This window comes from Homalodisca vitripennis, chromosome X, assembly GCF_021130785.1.
Source record: "Homalodisca vitripennis isolate AUS2020 chromosome X, UT_GWSS_2.1, whole genome shotgun sequence".
NCBI lineage: Eukaryota > Metazoa > Arthropoda > Insecta > Hemiptera > Cicadellidae > Homalodisca > Homalodisca vitripennis.
In genome coordinates, this window is record NC_060215.1 from 61,989,595 (window position 1) to 62,006,577 (window position 16,983).

Below are 16,983 nucleotides of genomic sequence, written 5' to 3' on the forward strand. Positions count from 1 at the left end.
GTAGTATAAATTCTATAACAAAAGTAATTAATATGTTACAGGAACTTAAGGACAACTCCTCATTCTTCAGGTCAATTGAAGACTCTGATGACTTTGACTACAATGGCAATGACAACTTATAACACAGCATGCTATATACTGTTATGGTCATTAACTAATGTTAGCATAAATATGTATATATTATATTATTATCTCAAATATGTGAAGAGCAAATAACATTATTTAAAGATTACAACACTTTGAAACCTGTATGTTGCTTAGCAAATAAATAGTATGTATCAATGTGTATAAAAACGTTCTGAAGGACAAGAAACTCAGAAATGCAGTGAATGCTATTAGTGCTACCAACCAAAATTCACCCTTAATACTATGAACAGGAAAATAAACTAAAGTGAACTACTGTTTGTCAGTTCAGAATATATTAGATGTATTTCAGATACATTTAATGGTAGATACAATACCAAATGTTTTGGTACTTGCAATTACCTGAATGATTCTGTACTATTGATTATTGTTGGATAAACTCATATCATAACAACGCTTTGTTGTATATGTTTGTGTTTCGCTTTACATGGTGTACTTAAATTTGTTCAGATCTGTATGTTCTACTTGTAAGTAATTCACTCAACAATTTAGTAAACTGTAAAAAAACCACCATTTTATACAAAATAAACACAGTCCCTAAAGTCTAATTTTCTACAGAAATTTACTATGAGGTATAACTAGTTAAGTTAAAATTTTAAAATGTATAAAATAAGTAGGCTCTCTTATTTTGGCAAGTGTAGCAAATTTCCTCCACGTACAAGAAAAACATAATTGTATACCCTAATATGTTCACTGAATTAAATGTTTGTCCTCACTTAAAGCTTAACAGTTGTACAAGACTTTGAATACTCTTATTTTTTTCTCTCAACTTAGTTTGGTTTTAATATTTCCTATTTAATCATAAATGTGGAAAGACAGTAATGAAACACTCTTACTAAACTATCAATGATTTGATAATATACAATTTTATGTTAATGTAAATTATTTATTTTATGTAAATATTATAACTTCAATGTGTTAGGTTAAACCTAAAAGCTTAGTTAATTTTAGCCCAAATGTTATTTTTATGAGAGGTATCATAGACACTTAAACTTCAACATGTACTCAATATCAAATTGACAATAAATTAATATATCACATAATTATTAAACGAAATTTAAAGTTTTACTTGAATGAATTTTTATTATGACATTATTTGATCTTACATTAATACACATTACAATATAACATTTTATGTTGTCATTCTATTATGTTCATTTCTACTCACACATTACATATTTTACTGCTGAAATTAAGAAATAGTTGTACTATTAAATTGCCATCAATATGGTATTCTGTTCTATAAGGGAAAAGTAATTTTTAACCCCTTTAGTGCCATGTAAAACATTATATTGCTCTGAAGAATGCCAGGTCTATTTTTTAGTGTTTTACTAAACCACTTGTAAAAATCACAGAAACTTATTAAATACAACAAACAAATAAATATACATAAAGTATAAATTGATACATAATAAATTAAATTAAAATTATATAAAATAAAGTAATATGATTGTTTCTATAACAAAATAAAATATTATTAATTTCACATTTAGGATTCTAGTTATAATTAGTATAAAAACAATGTAACATGTAAAAAAATAACAATACTAGAGTTTCTTCTGAGTATTTGTATGTATAAAAATTGGCACTAAAAGGATTAAAACTGGACGATTGTGACCAATGTAATCTAGATAATGTAGTATTAGATTCTAGTGTAATGTAATATTTTTTAGACAGTAGTAGACAATAAATGCAGGAAAATTATATTTAAAAATCTATTTTGTAAGTGAGATAGTTCATCAGTCTAGAAATAGCTTCTATTAAATTAAGGTGTTGAAAAAAGTAAAATACCAAAAATACGGATGATTTGAGGTCTGAATCTTAGTACCTTGTGAAGGATAGCTACTCATTTAAATTTCTCTCTGTCTTCTGGACATCAAAATTACAATCAACAATGTGTAGATCAGATGAAGTTTTGTGTAAGTAATATACAAATTGTAAGCTATAAATGCCTGACAGTTTGTTTGAATTATACTTTCAGGCGTTTAAATGAGAAATATGTTGTATAATTTACTTAATTTATTAAGAAAATAAAAATAAGTATATTAAAAGATGTGTCCATACAGTTTATTACTAAGTCTGGTTTTAGGTCCCTGCCTCTCCTCAAGATGTCCATGATTGGTCAATTATTGTAGCAAGTATTTCAGATAAGTTATGAACAAATTTCTTCTGTATTTCAATCAAAATAAGCACGTAATAATATTAATTTCAAAAGAGTTGAATGGTTAGGGGAACCAAAATAATTGTAATGATAACAAAATATATGACATTAGACATGTAATGCGACTTGGGTCGTATTTTCACACTATTAAAACAAGTGGTATGATATTGCTACAAGTTGAGAAGCATTTTTTTATATTGTGATGTACACATGAGTGCAACAACATTCGCACGTGTCCAAGTCACATGGCAGGCGTGGTTGAGTCACATGGACTGACTGTTGGAGAGTAGCATTGTTTTATATTGGCGTAAACACAAGAGTGCGACTTAGGCCATGACTGTGAGCAAAACACGGGTTACTAGTGTAGTTTTTCAGTGTATTGCCAATCCTTGCACTGATCTAGTGGTTATAAAATTACATCGGAGACATTCTAATATAACCAAAAATCTTCTTCCTGTCACTCTGAAAGAAGAAGAATGAACACCAACTACCCATAGGGGTTGAAAACCCCTAGAATAATTCTATTTTTATTTGTAGAACTTTATGATGTCCTACAAGATGAAATTTGACACATATGTGCCTTATACTCTCAACAAAGTAAAGAGTTTTCATGATTAATAAACCATACAGGCTGAAATAGGGTTGCAAGCCCTAGAAAAACTAAATTTACTTTTTAATATACCATTGTCCTAGAAAGATGAAATTTGGTGTATCATGTTCTTAACAGACTACTAGTAATGGAAATCCATTAGACCACAAGAATATTACAATGGCCGGAAAGAGATGCTTTATGACTAAAGAAGAGTTTACAGACCAATATGTATATAATTTTCTTAATCAGGCACCAATGCAAACACTACTACAGCACCAAAAATATCTTAGATCGTAAGTATATATTTTTGAACTAAGTTAACTTTTCAAAACAATGTTTCCTTGATCGAGATAACAGGGCAAACTCTACTGTGGCACCGGACATAACTTAAACCGTAAGTAGATTACAATGGTTGAAAGTAAACGCTTTATGACTTAAGAAGACTCTTCAGACCGAGTATGTATATATTTTTGTAATGTGGCAACAAGGAAACTCTAATATGGTGAGCGAAATAAAATTGGTCCGAAACAGAAATGCTCTTCACATGTTAAATTTAGAATAAAAGCCAACTGCAATATTGTTTTTTCCTGAACCTCATAACAATGCACACTGAAATAATATATATCTTTAACATATCTACTTCCAATTCAAAATTATAAAAGGGATCCATCATATTACATCATTAGTATAAATAAATACATATACTTCTTTCTTTTTTGTGAAACTTGTAAAATTAGTGCAGACACTACAAGGTTTCAAAAAGCTTCAACAAAGAACATATATACAACTTTATTCCCATAAAATTAATAAAATCAACTATAAATTATGTTCACAAATTATATTACTGCTTTGAACTGGAATCATAAAAAATACCTGATTCAAAATGGCAAAAAATGATTCAAAATGAAAAAACCGGATTCAAATTGACAAAAAGAAGGAAAATTTATAGAACGATTACTAATCATTAAATGATTTTGCTAATGAATCTAAGCAATTTAATCAACTGACTAATTCTGAATTTGTCTTCCACCATATTTGGCAGGTGGCTTGGGTCGGTCTTCAGGCAGACCGACGGGTGTGGTCAGAGTAGACAGGAGGTTTGGGTGGTTCAGGCTTTGGTCTTGGCGAGTCATGGATCTTCACCTCACAGAAATACCCGTAGGGGGGTCGCTCCATGTTCAGATTGTCCGACATGCACTTGTCAAATATCTTCTGAGTTTTACGGCAACTAAAAGTGGTAAAACAGTTATTAAGCAAAAGAACTAAAATTATGACAGATTTTAAACTTTAGATTAATTTTTACTGTAAATTTTTATATATAAAACATATTTTAATAAAATATATAAAAGTAATTGTTTGTAATAAATTTTATTTTGTTAAATTTGTTTAAATACTATTTAAAGAATATAAAGAACACAATTTAAATTATAATGTAAACAGTGTATGTAAGGAATTATACATAAATCGCAAGGGAATAAAACATCTGGCCAATTCAATGTAACCTCAATGCACTCCAATACTGCCCATGGTAATTGTCTAGAAAAAAAAATTAATAGGCAGCTAGTATTGAAGAGACACAAGAAAAGGGATGGAAAGATTACCAGACCTGGAAAAAATTGACTCTTTAAAAGTATTTTGGTTGGCATAATGATTGGCACCTTCAAGTGGAGTAAATATGTAGAAAATCCTTATACAGCACAACAAACTTAATAAAGGTCTAAATATGATTGAAAAAAATGAAGGATACTATTACTCATAGACTACATATTCCCTATATGAATCCCAAGTACAATGTAGAATAGCAGTCTGAAAGGATCTACTATGGGAAATCTGCCGCAAGTTCCTGTTATGGCGACGAACAGTAAAGGCAGCTGCCTGTGTGGTTCGTGCAAAATTTTAATAAATAATGAGGAAGAAACGTTGTTATGTGAAGGATTGTGCGAAATGTTGTATCACGCGAAATGTGTCGGTATCACAAGTAGCGAATATAAAGCTATCTGCAAGATGAAGACGAAAGTTCGTTGGATATGTGACAAGTGTGTTTAAGGTTAAACGTGATGAAAAATCATGCTGTCAGTGACAAGGAGTATTTTAACCTCCGTGATTTAGTTGAAAACCTGATGGGGTTAGTAAAAAACGTTGTAAATGATAATGTTCAAATTAACAAAAAACTGGAAGAAGTTACATTACAGGTTAGCTCAGTCAAAGGGAAAAGTAAACAGAAAGTCGAGAATACAGTACCGGAAGTTGAAAAAATTTATCTCGACAACAGGAATATTGAGGAGATTACGTCTTTGGAAAGGAACGAGTCGTTGAACCAAAAAAGAGTACTTCGTTCTACTACAAGATCAAAGAACAACAAAAATATCAAGAGTACTGGTTCGGATTCGACGAATAGAGCAATTGGAACGGAACGGTTCACAGATAAGAGTAGCAATGTAGATGACAGCGGAACGGTAGCTTCCAGTCAGACATCTTTAAATGGCAAACTTGTTACTATGGTTCAACATGAACATAGTGTCGGGACAAATTCGGACGATGTTGATGTGTCAAGCGACTGTAGTGATTTTTACGGTTTTGACGAAATCCCTAATTCGGGTATTGATCAAGCAGGAAAATAGATAACTGTAATAGATAAAAAGAAAAAGAGTTTTGCATCTGTAGTGAAGGAGGTTGGAACTCGTGTAAATGCCGGTGAGGCAATTGACAGAGTTAGGCCTAACCTAAACAAATTCAAACGTAGGTCAAACAAAATTTTGGTTGGCACGGGTGAAACAAATCTCATTTAGGGAACAAAAATGGCTTGGTTTCACCTTGGAAAGGTAAAAAGTGGAACTTCTGAAGAGGAGGTAAGGAATTTCATAAAAGCAAGCTTCCCAGGTACAGGTTTCCTTGTGGAAAAAATGGAGTGTAAGGGAGTGAATGAAAGCTTCAAGATTGGAGTGGATTTTACAATGAAGGATAAAGTCACAGACATTTCACTCTGGCCCAAAAATGTAACGTTAAAATGTTTTTTGTTCAAGAGGAGAGAAACACCACCACAAAGGTAGGACAAACCCAATTTTACCAAGCTAAACGAATGTGAAGGAAACAGGATTTTTTCCGGACATTTGCCATCGTTCAGTGAAACAAGAAAACAGTAACACTACGTTTCGAGATCTGCAATCTGATCTCTTCTTCAGGTAAAGAACTAACCTAATACATGTATTAGGTTAGTTCTTTTCTGGCAAATGTCCAGAAAAATCCTGTTTCCTTCACAATCCTTCCATCGTCAAAAATAACCTTTAAACTAAGACGAATGACCTTAAAATAGTATTTATCAATATTAGGTCAGTTTTTAATAAGGTTGAAGCACTGGAATCATTCTTGGATAACGAAGGACCAGATTTTATTTGCTTAGCGGAAACATGGTTAAATAAGGATAACAATAAATACTTTAGGATAAATAATTATTGTAAAATAGCTGAGAAATATAGAGGGAATACTATTGGTGGCGGTGTTGCAATATATGTTCAAATATGTAGCCTAAACAAGCTTAAAGTCAGCCCCTTAAATAAGTTGCAGACTTTATCAGTGGAAAACGTGTTTGAATGTTGTGGCCTCCTCATATCCTGTAATGGTAATAGACTTAGATTTGAATTTATTTTAATAGTTTTATATAGACCTCCCAGTAGAGATAACTTTTGTGAATTTATTGAACTTTTGGAAGATTCTCTAAGCATGATAAAAAATACTTATTGTGATCTGCCGCTGGTATTATGTGGTGACGTTAACATTGACAATTTAAAAGAATCTTGGGCCAAAGAATGTTTTTACGATGTCTTAGAGTCATACAACCTTCATGTAACACTTAGTCTTCTCCGTAACTCTTGTAGATGTTCTAACAGTCAACTAGATTATTTCATAACTGATTTACAATCATTAGTCTTCTCCGTAACTCTTGTAGATGTTCTAACAGTCAACTAGATTATTTCATAACTGATTTACAATCAAACTCATACTGTACTGTAACTTCACCACCGTTGTTATCAGATCATAGTTTTTTATCCTTCAAAATGAACATAGGTACAAATAATACTATAAAGAGGAGAATCGAAAAAAGGAAAATAAATAAATCAAACTTGGCACTGTTTGAATATTTACTGATGACCCAGAATTGGCTGGTAAATCTAGACCATATTGATCTACAACAAAACATAGATAAATTGTTTCATGAGTTTTATTCTACTTTCTTGTACATATTTGATATTTGTTTTCCTAAGATGATTTTTAGTATTAAGGACGAGTCAAATGTTAACTGGGTCGATGAAGAAGTTATTATATCCCAGACAAATCTAAAGGATCTGTATTGGCACACTAGAGATAATCCTAGTAACATTGTTAAGTTACAATACGCAAGAGCTAAAAGCCAACATGCCAACTTACTATGTCAAGTTAAAAAACAATTTTACAGGTCGAAGATAAGCAATGCAAAAAATATTTGCAAAGAGTCTTGGGACATCGTTAAACATGTGATGAAAATGTATATAGTTTTAATATTTATTTAAAGGATAAGGACGAGCTCATTTCTCACCCAAGCAATGTAGCAAATGTTTTTAACAATTATTTTGTAAGTGAAATTTTAAAACTAACCGGACCAACGGTGCAAGCTGATGTGAATCAAAATTCAGACCACCAACATGACTCATCTGATGAATTTATCTTGTGGCCTACAGATGAGGAAGAAGTTAAGGAAACTATACTTAAAGTTAGTTCAAAGCGTGGTGCTGGTGTGGATGAAATTCCATGTAGCATATTAAAAGTATGTAAAGATATTATTGCAAAGCCACTCACTATTATCATTAATAAGTCTTTTGAGGATGGATACTTCCCAAATGAAATTAAAACCTCCAAGGTTGTGCCTATACACAAGTGCAATGAAAGAGATCAAGTTAAGCAATATAGGCCAGTAGCTGTTCAAAGTGTATTCTCTAAAATAATTGAGATCATCTTTCTGAAAAGATTAATCCCTTACTTGGAGAAAAATCAAATTTTGAACAATCACCAGTATGGTTTCAGGAAATGTAGGTTCACAACAGATGCAATATTGGATTTGTTAATTGATTTATATGATAATCTTGATTTAGTGGGTGAACAGTTGTGTATATTTTATGATATGACAAAGGCTTTTGATCTACTATCACATGATGTACTTCTCAAGAAGCTGTTAGCTATCGGGATAAGAGACAGGCCATTGAAGTGGATCCATAGCTACTTGAAGGACAGAAAAATGGTGGTAACTGTACGATATTCAGGAACAGATGGTCTAACTCGACACTACCGTTCAGAGGTTTCTCCCCCTATTAACAAGGTTCAAATTTGGGCCCGTACTGTTTCTGCTCTATGTGAATGATTTATCACAATCAATAACAGAAGGTAAGGTCTGCCTACTTGCTGATGATGTTTGTCACTGTTTTGAAGACCTGAACAAGGATTTACTAAGATGCAGAGCACAGGAAGGTCTTAATGAAATGAGCAAATGGTGTCAGGAAAATAAGCTACTGCTAAATAAAGGCAAAACTAAGGCTCTAATGTTTTACAACAGGAAAAACCAGATAGTGCCCCTTTACTACGGCTTGAGGGAGCGAGCATAGCAGTAGATGAAAGCGTGAAATATCTTGGCTTAACCATAAGCAGTGACCTAAGGTGGCAACAACACATAGAATCTATATCAGCGAGGCTTACTGCAGTATGTTACATGGTGCGAAGGCTCCAGTCAATTATGGACGAGGATGTGCTTTTGAAGGTGTATTTTGGATGCTTTCACAGTATCATCAGCTATGGAATTATCTTCTGGGGAAATAGTTCAATGGCGCAACGAATTTTTTTGATTCAGAAACGCATCATAAGGACTATCTGCAAAGTACCCTATCTAGCTCACTGCAGGGCACTCTTTGTACAGTTAAAGGTGCTAACATTGCCAGCCATCTATATTCTTGAATCCGCAATAATGGTAAGGAGGAAGCCTGAAATATTTATAAAAAATGACCAAGTACATCAATATGCTACAAGACAAAAGAAAAACGTTTATGTCAGCCAAGTAACATCCAGCCTAGCAAGAAGTGGCCCAAGATTCATGTTTGGGAAAATATATAATAGAATCCCAGCTGAAATTAAAGTAATTGAAGATATTTCAAAATTCAAGACAGCCTTGAAGGAATACTTAATCCAAAGACCCTATTACTCAGTAGAGGAATATTTTACTGAAGAATAGACACTACATGACATGACGACCATGGCGCAATTGCGCTACCATGGGAGATTAACAAGAACAAGAAGTTCTGATTCATCAAAAGAGCCATCAGAACTCTGGTAACCCTTCACTCTAGAGAATCCTGCAAAGCCACTTCAAAAATAGAAAATATCCACATATTAGCTACCAATTGTCACATCCATACAGATCATCAGACATAACAAGAACTGGAGTGCTGTACCACAATTACTAGACATGCCATCTTTATGTGTTATAAACGCAGAGACACACATTTTTTAAAGAATTGTTTATCTGTCTTCTACTTCAGATGTCAAACTATAAAGGTCAGTGCAAAACTGAAAGTAACCTAATTGTAAAAATTAAGGCCTTATCCAATACATTTTGGACACACACCCTTGAGACTGAGAACAACAAGTAATAATTATTTAATCTACATTCCTTTCTGCTTATTTAATTTAGTAACCCTCAGTTTGTAGTTTTTCTTGCTTATTTCATAGCGTACAGAATTGATCTTAAGAGATAATCACTCTGTGAAGATGTTTCTTCAGGTATAGATTTGTTCCAATAGTTCCGGAAAGATAAACATCTGATCATGGAGTGTGTTTTTATTCTTAAGCTCAGCACCATTCCCCATCTTCTTGTGTGTTTAGTCTGTACCCAATGTGAAACAGCTCTAAAGGTCACACACCTGGGGATTTCACAGAACAATTGAGATCCTGTCATGTTTGATTCTGAGTCCCAGTTTGTTAAAGCATCAGTCCTTTTACTTCCCATGATCCCCACGGCCCGGAATACAACAAACAATAACGTTGATCCTATCAAGGCAGTAGACAACCTGAGATAAATCCAATATAGGTTTGGAGTTTGGAGCAGAGAGGAGTCCAATGTGTTCAGGCTGATTGGCTATCAATAAAACTTTTTATTGTATTGGCCCTATATCGCAGATTAGAAGTACAGATCTAAAATATTTACAATAATTTGGAAATTATAATTATTAATAAATCACATCTCGTATCATCAAATTAATCAGGATACTAAAACTAATTAAGAGGTTACACTGAACCACAATTCAAACAGAACCTTTAATCAGTTTTCAATTAATAAATGATATTGCAATTCGTACCCACTATAAAGATGCTAATTGGACTCGTAGTTTGTTTCTATATGAAAATTTCAAAATCCTGTTTAACAATGGTAGCACACTGTTGAACCACGGTACTGACTACCTATTTGCGTTAGGATTAGTAGAGTAAGGAAAAATTAATTGTAACCATTTACTATGTGATAAGAGGGTCACTATGAAGTTTTGAGATACCAGTAGACATACTGTAACAATCTTCATTCTTATCTGTTTGTCCGAGTGTGAATCAGTACCTGACAGTATTTTGGGTTCACAGCGTATTGTATTGTTTGTTCTGAAAGGAAACCATAGAGATATCAAAAAAGCATTTTAGGGCTATGTTTTTCTATGATTTTTAAGTTGTTATGTCTCAAGAGGAGTGCCTTGAACATCACAAAATTGCCTTACTGTACTGCTGCTTCTAGGTGATTTTTGGAATTTTGAAGGTGCTGTAATTCGCTTCAAGATGATAAACTTTCAGGAAAGCCACAGTCATTAAAGAAAATGCTGAACACAATATGATCCAAGATGACAGACATCACACTTATTTAATGATTGAAGCTTCCCTAGGGATTGGTTTCACAGGAGTACAAATAATCTTGCATGATTTTTTTTAAAAATCAGGAAAATTTTCTTTATGGGTATACTAAAATTTGACAGGTAAGCAAAAAGCTGAGAAGTGATCAGATTCTGCGACTTTTTAAAATGATGGTCATTGGATTATTTTCAAAATTATCACTGGTGATGCGAGATACATATCATTTTATGACATTTCAACTTAATATGGGTGTTTGAAGCAACCCTACAATGGTCAAGAAACAACAATTGGTCAAAATGTGAATGTAAACAGTTTTTTTATAGGAATGGTGAAGGCTTATTAAGCTGGGGGATAAAGGACTGTAGCACCACATAATGATTTATAAATTCAAGAACTTGAATTTTTTAATGAAATAATATTTTAATAATGAACATGTTTTTAAATGAATTTTTTCTTTAGGAAATTAATTTGTTATGAATAAAAAACATGAAATTTCACTCAGTTGATATATACATAGTAAAAATTTCTTTTCCTTATATTTAACTGTTTATTAGGGACTGATTATAAAATGATACTCCTAAATTCAGTTTCAAATTTGATCATTGAACAATTAATTCCTTACAAAATTTATTATGTTTGTCTTCAGTAAATGTTTCTTAAAGGTTTATGACCAGAATTTTGTTTAACCTTAGTGTACCAACACGTCGCTTGACAGACTATTGCAACTATTTCTCCTCTCATTCACTCACTAATAGAAAGTGGTTCACTCCCTCTAACTGAGTACCTTATGTTGGCCTTGAGAAAAGTAGGGAAGCATTGTTTGTGTATTGGTTCTTTCTATTTATAGACCGTGTTGCCTCAAGGAGGAAGTGTTAGGAATCCTGTTTGTGTTATCAATGCATTGCGTTGTCTGCTGCCTGATGCTTTGTGATTCTTATATTGATGTTTTTATGTGAATAAGTGTTAACTTTCAGTAGTAGTTATCTTGGGTGTACAGATGGAAACAGTTCATTTTTATTTTATATGTGTGTGATTATTAATTACTAACCAATCAAGAATGAAGATGTAGAACAACAGTGTGTTTTGAAATTTATAAACAAAAGTTTTTTGATGCCCAATCGGAAAGTGATGAACGTCATCAACCGTATTATTCTGGATACGATGACAGTGATGACACTGACACAGACCCACAACAAGGCTTACAGATTCAGCATCAGATGATGTTGAGTCATAAGAAGAGGATTTTGAGCATCCACTACAGGAGCTTTGCATGTGAATACTGTCACACACACAATAGAAGATGTCATCGCAGGAACAGGGGTCTGTGCTGCTGCAGGTGTGCTGATACAGATACCAATATGTATCCTGACTTAAGAGTGGGTGATGTTCAAACTTATAGGACTAATAGGAGTTTGAGGCCTTTGTAGTTGTTCTGATTTTGACAGCGTGTCAGAAAGACAATCAAAGGTTGTATTTGACACTAAGTACTGTGCTAATCGGCACAAGACCACAATGAGCCGTAGCCATTTTGATTTTCTGTTGGAGGCAATCAGATTTGATTCTTATAAAACTAGGGAGTAAATGAAAACTTCATTTAGCCCCCGTCAGAGAAATATGGAGTTTATTTATTCCTGCAGAGATAACTACGAGCTGGGCACTTATGCAACTTCACGCCTTTAGGGGAAGAAGTAAAGTTTTAATGTACATACCACATAAACCAATAAAGTATGGAATAAAGATTGTGATAATGTGCAACTCTGGTACAAATTTCATGCCATATTTGGGTAAAGGAACCACTCCTTGCAATATCCCACATGCCAGCATTTTATAATGAACTTACAAGAACGGCCTATGGACCAAATTGAAATTTTACAGTGGGCAATTTGTTCATGTGTGTTTCTCTAGCCAGTGATCTCTAAGCAATACCACTAAACCTCACTTTAGTTGGAACTAGTCGACAAAGTAAGCTTGTTATTTCACCTGAGAAAAAAACACCAGAAATTGAAAAGTTGGTAGTTCAATGTTTTGTTTTGATGGATATAAGACAATGGTCTCTTTTGAGCCTAAGAAGAAGAATGTTGTGTTCTTACTTTCACCTTGTCATGACCAGCCTACTACTTGAATGAGGATATTTAGACACATGAAATTGTAGAATGCTAAAATACCACAGAAGAAACTGTGAACACTTTTGATCAAATGTGCGGCCAAATGTCTTACAGCAGAAAGATGGCCTTTGTGCATATTTTCTTTAATTATAAAGATTATTTTTTTAAATTTTATTTAATTTGTAGTATATTTTTTAATTATAAAAACTGTATTTATGAACTTTTATGTGATATAAGTCTACAAAAAACCTACTAAAGGAGGAACTCTCATTCTAGACATGATTTTGCTACAGAATTGCACTACGATCTCGTAAAACTTTGGTTAGGGCGCAGATTACAATACCAGTTTTTGGCTTCTCCTTTCCGCAAATCAATAGGTGCCATCTTTAACGTTGAGATTCCAAATGTTCAACAGGAAGGCCAATGAAGAAAGATTTGTAGGTTTTGTTCACCTAAGAAGTGGAGAACGTAGAAGTACATTTATGAGCTCTGATCTAAAGCTATGTGTGGGGAATCAGAATCAGAATCAGAATTTTTATTGCCGTTACAAATGTGGTATGCATGGCATCGTCATCTCATACAAAACAAATTGTATTATAAAAGTAAAATATTCATAACTAGACTATGTTAAGCTTCAATATGATCTATAACTTCATCTAAACTGTATGCTGCTAGATTTACTAAGATATTTTTTAAGCATTTCTTAACCTAATAAAAATCTAGACATTTAATATGATTTGGTAACATGTTATAAATTTTAATACCTATCTCTACAAAACTATTTTTTGGTACATTGGTAGGTACAGTAGTTTACTCTAAGATTAGAACAATTTCTAGTAAAGTAATTATGTATAGAGCTATTACTGTTATTGTCTGCAAGTTATTTTTAACATACAGTAATACATCCAGAACAAATATAGAAGGCACAGTCAACACCTCTAATTGTCTAAACAAAGGTTTTGCAATGGGTTCTATTGTTTACATTACACATTATCCTAATAGCTCTCTTCTGCAATATCAAAAGTCTTTTGGTGTTAGGATTCATTGCCCCATACAATAACTCCATAGGACAAATGACTCTGGATGTGTGCATAGTATACTGCAGTTAATGTTTCAATATTTACAATTAATCTCAATCTTAACAACATAAAAATGCCTTTTGCTAATTTTTTACATAAAAACTTCTATATGTCTGTTCCATTTCAGATTCTCTTGGAGGTGAACACCTAGAAACTTTACATTATCATGGTTAGGTTTATGTTGCAAACTAAAATTAATCTCCTGAGTTTTCTCATGGTTTACACAGAGGACGTTCGCCGCACACCAATCATTCACAATTGAGTTAGCGACTAATAGAGAATCATTTACTACATTAAGATTTTTACCATTCAGTAAGATTGCTAGGTCGTCTGCAAACATGTATGATCTTGTCACATTGTTATTTATGGAGGCTGGCAGGTCATTTACATAAGTTATAAATAATACAGGTCCCAAAATGGATCCTTGTGGAACCCCTGCTGTAACTGCATTGTATTGAGAAGAGCTTCCATTAAAAGCAACCATTTGATATCTCTCTTGAGATATGATTTAAAAAATTGTAAAGACAGATCATCAAAACCATAATACTTAAGTTTATCTAACAAAATTTCATGATTTACCGTGGTCGAAGGCTTTAGGACATGTCGAAGAACTTGCCTATGACCACTTTTTTATCATCTACACCATAAATACAGTTCTTCATAAATTTTACAATAGCATTTAGTGTTCCTCTCTTAGGCCTAAAACCAAAACTGACTATCTGATAACAATAGGTTACTTTCAAAAATACTGAATTACTTGGCCTATTTATTATTACCTCAAACACTTTTGAAACAATTGGAATTATCGAGACAGGTCTAAAACTCTTATGTTCTTTCCGTGAACCTTTTTTATACAGTGGTATAACCTTTGCCAGCTTAAGGCACCTTGGAAATGTACCATTATTAATACAAAGATTCAAGAGATAGGCTAGAGCTTCGGCAATAAAAGGTGCAGCAAGTTTCAACAGCTCAGAATTAAAACCATACACATCCAGACATGAACTATTACTTAACAAATTAATAGCATCATACATCTGTTCAACCTTTACTTCAGTAATACTAAATTCACAGTTAGACACATTACAACTTAACTTACTTAAATAGTATGACATAGACTGACTAGAAAAAAGGCACATTAGCAATGAGATCATTTACACTATTCACAAAAAAGTTATTGAAATCACAAGCTGTTAGACTACTTCCAACTTCTGTACTTTTTAGACCTATCCACTATTACTTATATTTTCATTAATAATAGACCACATAATTTTAGGTTTATTTTTAGCAGATGACACCCTCTCACAATTAAAACGTAGCTTACAACTTCTAACATCGCTTTTATATTTCTTCTTTAATTTCATATAACATTCTTTAAAGTAGGTTATGCCTGTAGACTTATACTGAGCATACATATATAAACAACTTTCCTTAAGTTCTTTGAGGTCTGTATTATACCAAGAGGGAAGTTTACAATAATCCCTAACAGCTGGTACATACTTAATAGGAAAAGCAATATTCACAATGTTCATAAATTTATTAAAAAAATAGTCAAATTTATCATCTATGCTATTTAACTCATACAGAAGCAACCAGTTAATTTTACTAATTAGAGTGACAAAATACAATGAATTGATATAATCAATTGTTCTGACAATTTTAAAATCTTTTTGCTTAGAACTATTTACATTGGTTAGCCTACTATTTACATGACTGGTAACGTTATCTTTCCTTGGTAACAATTTGCATTTTAGAACAAATCGCATGATGGTCTGACATAACCATAGGCTCCACTGCAGCATTCTCAATTCTGTCAAAATGTACAGTGGTGGCAATGTTGTCAATACATGATCCGCCATCCACAAAAATTCGTACTAGGCCTAGTTACATCAGAAATGGTTGTCCAAAGGTTAAAACCTAAAAGTAAATCTAAAAACTTAGCTTTCCTAGAGTCATTGACTAAAATATCAATATTAAAATCGCCACACAGCATAATTGATGCCTTATTCTTATTACTATTCATAAAATTACTCAACAATTCATACATGTGGCTCAATAAAATTTTCAAAGTTCTGACCGTCAGGTACTCTATATATTTCGATACAAACTAGGTTAATCTCCTTTATAAATACAGCAGCTACTTCACAGATATATTGACTAGACAGTTCTGTTAAAAAAGTCACCTCCTCGCCCAGCCATCTGGATCTTAAAAATATTGCAGTGCCCCTCTTTGGCCCGAAGATCTACAAAATGCGCTGATCAATTTAAAATCTGGTAGACTCACCTCCATCAGTTCATCGCTGCTCAACCAATGTTCACAAACACACAACATGTCTGTATTAAATTTCATTGCCAACAAATTAGCTTCATCTCTCTTTCCAAGAAAACCCTGCACATTCCAATGTACAATATTTACACTGTCCTTAGATTTATAGTCCAAGTCTATAGGCTTTGATGGCCTACTCATATCTGCACCCTAGGACCCTTTGGTTACATACGTGTTTTGTGCTAAAAAATCACCAGGTGTTCCCATAGCCTCGGTTTTATTCCTGTGGGGCTTATACTTTCCAATTATACATCCCTCAGGCCACAAGTTTGGATGCATCAGTTCTTCACTTAAATTAAATGGCACGCCAATCTTAAATGAGCTATAACCATTAAAACCTTGTAGTCAGCTTTTTCACACACATATAAATCTGAGTCCTTCAGATCCTTAAGGTAACTTTTAATATGTCAGAGCTTTCAGTTGCGTCAAGCCCTGATAGAAAAATCCAATACAGCCTCGGTGCAGTTTTTTTAACATATTGCCTTCACTTGACACTTTAGTTCCAAAAATTACTTTATTTTTCACATTCCTCTTTAAAGCATCCCTAAAGCTGTATGGTGCCGCAATACTAACACTATTTTCATGCATAGGTCTGCCTTTAGTCAGAGGCACATTAGTTGAGTTGTTCCTAAGCCTAGGCTTACCTTGTTCAACATAACCTCCATTAG

General features: G+C 33.1%; 2 protein-coding genes across 2 annotated transcripts in view; one reads left to right on the plus strand and one right to left on the minus strand.

The window, feature by feature from the left end:
- Positions 1-2,197, plus strand: part of LOC124369463 — a 215,147-nt gene extending 212,950 nt beyond the window's left edge. The window contains 1 exon segment of the mRNA XM_046827471.1: positions 42-2,197. Coding sequence (XP_046683427.1) covers positions 42-122 — 81 coding nt within the window. The 3' untranslated portion in view covers positions 123-2,197.
- Positions 2,198-3,671: 1,474 nt separating this feature from the next.
- The window catches only part of LOC124369062 (NADH dehydrogenase [ubiquinone] 1 alpha subcomplex subunit 8-like), a 30,395-nt gene continuing 17,083 nt past the window's right edge, over positions 3,672-16,983 (minus strand). The window contains 2 exon segments of the mRNA XM_046826771.1: positions 3,672-3,976; positions 3,978-4,125. Coding sequence (XP_046682727.1) covers positions 3,905-3,976; positions 3,978-4,125 — 220 coding nt within the window. The 3' untranslated portion in view covers positions 3,672-3,904.